Source organism: Protobothrops mucrosquamatus, unplaced genomic scaffold (genome assembly GCF_001527695.2).
Source record: "Protobothrops mucrosquamatus isolate PMUCROS unplaced genomic scaffold, P.Mucros_1.0 scaffold3987, whole genome shotgun sequence".
Classification (NCBI taxonomy): Eukaryota; Metazoa; Chordata; class Lepidosauria; order Squamata; family Viperidae; genus Protobothrops; species Protobothrops mucrosquamatus.
In genome coordinates this window covers 1-8,258 of record NW_015389925.1, presented here as the reverse complement: position 1 = coordinate 8,258, position 8,258 = coordinate 1, and the positions used below count along the sequence as shown (strand labels likewise).

The 8,258-nt window shown below is 36.3% G+C and overlaps 1 protein-coding gene across 1 annotated transcript in view; it reads left to right on the top strand.

Moving 5' to 3' along the window:
- LOC107298452 (serine/threonine-protein phosphatase 4 regulatory subunit 4) overlaps positions 1-6,284 on the top strand; it is a gene marked incomplete at its 3' end in the record, with an annotated part of 19,304 nt that extends 13,020 nt beyond the window's left edge. Inside the window, exons 9-11 of the mRNA XM_029286525.1 lie at positions 1,341-1,510; positions 1,861-1,980; positions 6,207-6,284. Of these exons, the coding sequence (XP_029142358.1) occupies positions 1,341-1,510; positions 1,861-1,980; positions 6,207-6,284 (368 nt within the window). The remainder of the gene's footprint in view (positions 1-1,340; positions 1,511-1,860; positions 1,981-6,206) is intronic.
- Positions 6,285-8,258: the final 1,974 nt, after the last annotated feature.

Genomic DNA, 8,258 nt, shown 5'->3' with positions numbered 1-8,258 from the left:
TATGATAACATTAGTATGAATTTTTAATCAATATCTGCTTAAATACTGAGTATAATTTAGAAAATATATAATTTGTCAACATTCACTTAAAACTCATTCAAATAGTTAAATACCAAATAAAATAGTGTTTAAGTAGTTATTTCCTATTTTGAAAAAAAAATCTATTTCTGGTCCCCAAACCAAAATTGTTGTTCTTCTTTTAAAACTATGGTTGGTGTCTGGACTTGGATCATCATAATATTGGCTTGCCCTGAATTCTAATAGAGATAATTCTATCATGGGGGGAAGGGGGGGGAGGAGGAAAGAGAAGCATCCAAGCACTGACTGCAGCTCCCTTTTGTTAATAGGGATGACTTCCTTTCTTCTGTGGTGTTTTTGTTCATAATAGAAGCTTTGATGCTCCTCTCATGTGAAACGGTCTATTTCAGTATTCATTCTTATAATTCTGCTGGACTTCATCAAGCCTACCTTGGATCATGATTCCGGCATTCCCCTATACATTTTTCCAGCATCAACTTATCCTTTTGATTATGATGATACAGTATCAGCCGTTGACTGTCCTTTCAGCTTTAATCCAACCACATCATAAATACCAGTACTACTCACATATTTGATGTCTGTTTTTTCCCCCAATAGCTTGCTATATACATTGCAACCTGTAAAACCTATGTTCAGATATCATGTTTAATCATATTTCTTGGTAAGAACTGAAGTGGGGAAATAGTTTTATAACCTAATTAGAATTTATTCTGTCAGGGCTTTTCTCCTCAGAGATCAAGTAATTACATACTTCTAATATATTATAGAAAAGCCCTGAAGCAGAGTTAATATATACTTTTAGAATGTAAGCCTCGGTATGTTTGGAAATTTGTGAGTGAAATCACATAAAATACAGTCACTCTTATCTTGATATTCTGGAGAAGTATTAGATTGCTGTTAGCACTACAAAATGTGGATTTGATCCGTGCAGGGAGGAAAGCCTCAGCATATTAGAAGTTCATGGTGATTGTTCTGTTATGGTTTTTGATCTGCAAAGGCTAAATTTCAAAGTGATAGAAAATAAAATATTTAGTTTAATCAAATCTATGTTTCTTCACATTAAGAGAAAGTGTTTTCAAAAGTTATATTTGGAGTCTCTAAAGTTTACAGTTGCATGAGGCAGCTAAGGAAAGAAGAAATGAGATCTTCCAGTATTGTCAATAAACTGCCTGGCATGGCAGAGATTTAAAGATAATGCTGAATTCATTATGTCTGCTACTATAAGCACAATGTTTGGATAGGCTGTCATTTAACCAATTTATGCAAATAAAATATTGAACAAGCATTTTATTTGTTTAAAGGAATTTTTACACCAGAGCAGCATTTGCGATTTTTGGAGTTCTATAAGAAGCTTTGTACATTGGGATTAGAACAGGAAAATGGGCACAATGACAACCAGATTCAGCTGCAAACCCTAGAACAGGAAAAGAAATACATATCAGTGAGAAAGAACTGTGCTTACAATTTACCTGTGAGTGAAATGCTCTTTTATTTATCTATCCGTAATTTCTATAAAAGATAGATCTTGTGAAACTCTTTCTGATTTTAAAGAGAGATTATTTCCTCTGAAACACATTTTCTCCTAAATCAGAGAACAGTATTTAGTGGGGCTGAACCTTTTACTGTTTAACAAAGGGTAGATTAAAAGGCGGAAGAAGGGTCGCCTGATTCGATGGCCGTTGTCACTTACTCCAGGTAAACAGACAGATTATAATTTCTATTTCTGCCAGTTATTTTGGGAGATCAAATAGGAAAGTAGAGGAGGGGGGCAGACATATATGTGCTAACCTTTATTATATATTACATTGTTTATATTTCTAGGCCATGATGATTTTTGTGGATCCCAAAAATTTCAATTTGGAACTGTATTCTACATTCTTTTGTTTCTGTCATGATCCTGAAGCACCAGTCAGACATACTGTGGCTAGTAGTTTCTATGAAGTAAGTCAGGAAATGTATGTTATGGAAACACTGTTTGGCTTATTTTAAATATTGGATCTTATTTTGATATGTTTATAATTATCTAAAATATCACATTTTAACTTATTAAAAGTACTTCGTAAAAGATTGCCTCCCCTTAGAACTCCTTAGATTGAGTATACAATCTAAGATCAGTTTCAAGACACTACCTATAGTCATTTTGATAGAGTTGCTTCATATTGTGATTGTCAAGAATATTATTTTATTTATTTATTTAAAACATTTCTATGGCTGCAGTAATATAATAGTAGTATCTCAGTTATGGAACTCTCTTCCAGGAGAAGTTTGCCTAATTGCCTCTATTCCAGGAGTGCCCCTGAATGCTATCTAAAAACAATCAATATAGAATGCGACAGCACATAGTGATGGATGACAGCCATTACAGCCATGTGACTGAATATTGTAGGTACTGCATTGGTTTCCAGGAGGTTTCAAAATACAAGATGTTTGGTTTTTATTTTTAAAGAAATGGCTTCTAGCTAATTGAAGAATGTCTTCTCTGGGTAGAACCAACTGATAACAGTGTTCCAATATTTGAAGGGCTGCCAGAAAGAAGAGGGGGGTCAACCTATTTTCTAAAGCACCAGAAGTCAAGACAAGAAAAATAGATGGAAACTAATCAAGGAGAAAAGCAACCTAGAACTAAAGAGAACTAAGGAATAGTGAGAAAAATTAACCAGCAGAATGGTTGTGGGTCCTCCATCACTGGAGGCTTTTAAGAAAAGACTGGACAGCCCTTGTCTTGAATAGTATAGGGTCTCTTGATTGTACAAGGGGTTGGCCTAGAAGACCTCCAAGACCTTCTAGTTGTTCTGTTCTTTTCTGTATCTAATTTGTCCATTCCTGTTGAAATGTTGAAGGAAACTCACAAAAGGTGAGATTGGGAACGGTGATGGTCCCACTTTGTAGAACAATCCCTTACTGCAACTCTGACTTTTTAAAACCAATTAATACGAGAGCAATTCGGAAATAAACCTCTGTTTGGTTATCAATGACAGACACTCGCAGATACAGAACTTTTATTATACACATTAGAAAACTACAACATTACATTACTTTTCGACATAATCACCATTCAAATTGGGGCATTTGTCATAAGGTCTTACAAGGTTTGAAATTCCTTCTGCAAAAAAATGTCTCACCCTGTAACAGCATCGTGAAGTGCATTATCATTGAAGCGGTGCAACACAAGCCACTGTTTTCATGTGCCTGAAGAGGTGGTAGTCCTCAGCACTAAATCGGCTATAGGGGGGTGTGTGATCAAAAATATCCCAATGGAACTGCTTCAAAAGTTCTTCGGTGTGTCTAGCAATGTGTGGGTGAGCCTTATCGTGTGTGTCTAGCAATGTGTGGGTGAGCCTTATCGTGAACCAACACCACACCGGAAGACAGCATGCCCCGACGCTTGTTATGGATGGCTCGTCTGAGTTTTCGTAATATTTCACAGTAGATTTCTGAATTGATGGTTGAACCACACTCCATGAACTTCATTAGCAGTACTCCTTTGGCATCCCAGAATATTGTTGCCATAACTTTTCTGGCAGACAATGTTTGCCGAGCTTTTTTGGATTTCTTTGGTGAGTGCGTATGACACCATACCATTGATTGCTGTTTGCTTTCAGGGTTCACGTATGATACCCAGGTCTCATCGCCAGTCACAATTCTGTTAAGAAATTGTTCTCCTTCCTCTGCATAATGCGTGAGAAAGTCCAAAGCAGAACCCATTCGGTGTGTTTTGTGCTCCTCAGAAAGGAGTTTTAGTACCCAATGAGCACAGAACCTGTATCCCAAATTTTCTGTCACTACCTCGTACAAAACAGTTCAAGAAATTTGTTGAAAGTGCAGATATTGTGAACTGACGGACTTCACAGCCTTTTTGTCAATTTCCTGCATGAGTTCATTGCTGACTACAGAGGGGCGGCCACTTCTTGCCTCATCATGCACATCAGTTCGTCATCTTTAAACATGTGACACCATTGATGTATGACACCTTCACTCATGCTTGGTCCGTAAACGTTACACAGTTCACGATGAATCGCAGCTGCTGAAAGGTTTTTTTTGCATATAGGAATCGTATTACTGCACGCACTTCACATTTGGCGGGACTTTCTATGGCAGGGTTCATTTTCAATTGATCTAGCAGACGAGTCAACTGCAACACAACCGTCTCCTTCCACTCCTCACTGCCTACTGAACTATTGTACATGGTCCCATGGGACGGGCATCGCTATCCCCGCCTATTTCTTGCACAAGCTCAAACAGAGTTTTATTTCCGAATTGCCCTTGTACAAGAGTTATTTCATGGAATATTTGGAAGCTGAAGTTATCCAATGATGTCATGGCATTGTCAGACATGTATTTTGATTATTGTTTGTTATTTGGATTCTTCTTTTTGGATTATATTTGTGTTTTAATTGTTTTTAATATTTTAATTAATATAAATTGCCTTCAGTGATATATAAATAAAAAAGTAAATATCAGCATCTTGAATAACACTTTTCAAAGCCAATGCAGCACCCATAATATAAGTACCATACTACTAAATTGACTTTCTGAACCAACTGCAATTTCCAGATAATCTTCAGGGGCAGTTCCAGGTAGAGTGTGCATTGCAGTGATCCAATCTAGAGGTTATAAGAATACGGATTACAAAATTTTCTCTTTTTTAATCTCCTATTGTTTGTAATATATACTTTATTCCACTGCTTTCAAGCACTTGTTCTGTAATAATACTTTAGCACCTTGATTAATTTGTTAAAGGTTTACAAATCAGAACAGGTATAAACATACCTCTGAATAAACATAGCTATAGCCATACAGTAAATTCCATTAATTTCACCTAAAGATAAAATAGAGTTTCTACATTTTATTGGTGTCGGGCCATTTTAGTTGAACTTTCTGAAACGGCTTTACAACCTGAATATAAAATTTCAATTATTTTTTTTTCATTGTGTTGATTGCCTCTGTAAAAAGATACCATTAGGAAAATCCTAAGCACTCCACCCACTATCCTCTCACTGTATATCAGTTGTTTATTGGTTTACTTATATCTGTGAAGAAAATAGCAACTCAGGAAGATTTAACCGCACTTCCCCTGTCAATGAAATTGCAGAATTGCAGTTTGCTGACTTCAGAAACCTGTCCAGAACTTTCACTACCTTTCACCCTCTGAGAAGGAATTAGCCCATTGATGGCAACATAGTCCAGATATATCTCCACAGTAGAACCTCAGCTTTACTACTGAAAAAGTATCTATTGGGAAGGAATAAAACCATATAAAGCAATTCAACATGAAAACTGTTGAGAGGTCTAGGGGAGTTAGCAGAATTTCAGTTATACAATTCTCCTGTCAGTCAAGCATTTTGATAAGGAATGTTTTAGTTTCAGACTTAGTGCAGAAATTGATCTGAAGTGGGTGTAAGTAATCTATGTCAGTCTTGAGCAATTTGCTGCTTACTTAAATACTTTACCCAAAGAAGGAAAGTTTGTTATTACACAATAGCATAATACAGAATGCGTTCTTTAGTAATTTTTCCACAAACTACCATCTTCAAGACAGATAAGACTGTTCCCTTTCTTAATGAAGTATTTGTTTCTTCTTGGACTCTTAGAAAAAAATGAATAATGTTCATTTTTTTCTCTGTTTTGTCAATATCAGAAGACAGAATAATACTTAATACATTTGGGAATTAGAATCTGATCAACTGTGTTTTATTTATTTATTTATTTATATTTAAACTTCTATGCCGCCCTTCTCCCCAGAGGGACTCAGGGCGGCTCACAGCATGTTAAAAAACAACACAAAAAAACATTTCCCCTATAAAACCAATTAAAAAGCAAATATATTAATAGCTGTGTCATATTTTACATTAGTAGGAAGTACATGGGAAAATGTTTGCAAAATTTCAAAGTATATTTGGATTATATAAACTAGCAAACTATTTCTGAGAAGTTATTGTCAAAGAACACAGTTGCTACTACATACTTTTTCTATGTTTTCATCAGCATAATACTATATTACAAATAGTAAGGAAAGGACAATCAATGGTCTTAAAGTACAGCTATTGGCATTTTAGGTTTAGTCTATATCTTAGTTTCCTATTCAAGATACTATTCAAACTTTGTTTTAAAAAATAAAACATAGATTAAAAGGACTAATATCTGTATATTGTTTTGTAATTTTCCAGGTTGCTAAGCTTTTAAATACTGATGTGTATGTAATACATAAAGAACTGATAGCCCTATTGCAGGATGAATCAATAGAGGTAATGATCTATTTGCTCTTTATATTTGATAATTCACAATTATTCAAGTTATATTTATTAAAGGAAGGAATTCTTAATGGGTCAAAACATAGGATGAATCATAGCTGTTTATCTCATGATCTTAAACATAAGGGACAGAGAATGTTGTCACTATAAAGTGATATGAAAGTGATATGGGATAACTCTTACAACACTTTCCCAGGAGAAATAGAAAATGCCTAAAATTGGATTTGCAAAATAAATCACTATTCAAAGGCATATATAATAGTTTGATCTCACTCCAGTTTGATATGCCTTAGGTTCAATCAGTCTAATTGGTGCTAAGTAAGATTCCCTTTAGTATATGTTCAGTTTTGCTCCAGAAATTATATTGTTAAATCAGAATGTATGGGTTGACAATAGAAGACATAGTTATGCAAGGAAGGCATACAGTATTCAGGCTAGGAAATGGATTGGGAATATTCTGACTAGGAAAACAAAAAGGAAGTAATTTCTAATATTTTTAAATGCTGGAAAGCAGAACAACTATATTGGAGTACTATAATATTTCCTCTTAAACTTGTCTTCTTTGATGAATATTGCAGAAGTGTGGCTTAAATCAGAAAGGAAGAGATTAGATGAAGCGGTGAATAGATAAGTCACTCTCTGTGTTTAAAGAACTATGTTTCTTGAATGGAAGATTCTCTCCCAGTTTTAAGTGGGAATTTATGATAGATAAGTACTCTGACTAGTGGTGATTGGTCAGCTGGTCCAATACTTGGAACTGTATGGCACTGCTGCAAGGCATTTTAGAGATGAACTGACACCTAAATTCATATGATAGTACATTGCTTAAGAATGGGTATTTCTGCAGCAATGGAAGGTTCCAAATACCCTTTGTTAGGCCTGTGAGGAGCAGACCAGGCCAAGAAATAGGCTCCATGGAAGACTAAGAAATAATTTTGTTTCAATTGGCTATAGTACCATGTTTGGGTAGTACATACGCTGGATCATGGAGAAAGCAAGGGAGTTCCAGAAAAAAATCTACTTCTGCTTCATTGACTATGCTAAAGCCTTTGATTGTGTGGATCACAACAAATTGTGGCAAGTTCTTAAAGAGATGGGAGTACCAGACCATCTTATTTGTCTCTTGAGAAACCTAGAAGAAGAAGCAACAGTGAGAACTGGACATGGAACCACTGATTGGTTCAAAATTGGGGAAAGAGTCCGGCAAGGCTGTATTCTGTCACCCTGCCTATTTAACTTATATGCAGAGCACATCATGAGAAAGGCAGGGCTAGATGAATCAAAAGTTGGAATTAAGATTGCCGGGAGAAATATCAACAACCTAAGATATGCAGATGATACCACTCTAAAGGCAGAAAGTGAAGAGGAACTAAAGAGCCTCTTGATGTGAGTGAAGAAGGAGAGTGCAAAAGTTGGCTTGAAACTCAACATTAAGAAAACCAAGATCATGGCATCCAGCCCTCTCAATTCCTGGCTAATAGATAGGGAAGAAATGGAGGTAGTGACATATTTTATCTTCCTGGGCTCCAAGATCACCACAGATGGGGACTGCAGCCAAGAAATTAAAAGATGCTTGCTCCTGGGGAGGAAAACTATGGCAAATCTAGACAGCATACTAAAAAGCAGAGACATCACCCTGCCAACAAAAGTATGTATAGTCAAGGCTATGGTTTTCCCAGTTGCAATGTATGGCTGTGAAAGTTGGACCATAAGAAAGGCTGAGCGCAAAAGAATTGAGGCCTTTGAACTATGGTGCTGGAGAAGACTCTTGCGAGTCCCCTGGACTGCAAGGCGATCAAACCGGTCAATCCTAGAGAAGATCAACCCTGACTTCTCTTTAGAAGGCCAGATCCTGAAGTTGAAACTCAAGCACTTTGGCCACCTAATGAGAAGGAAGGACTCACTGGAAAAGAGCCTGATGCTGGGAAAGATTGAGAGCAATAGAAGAAGGGGACGGCAGAGAATGAG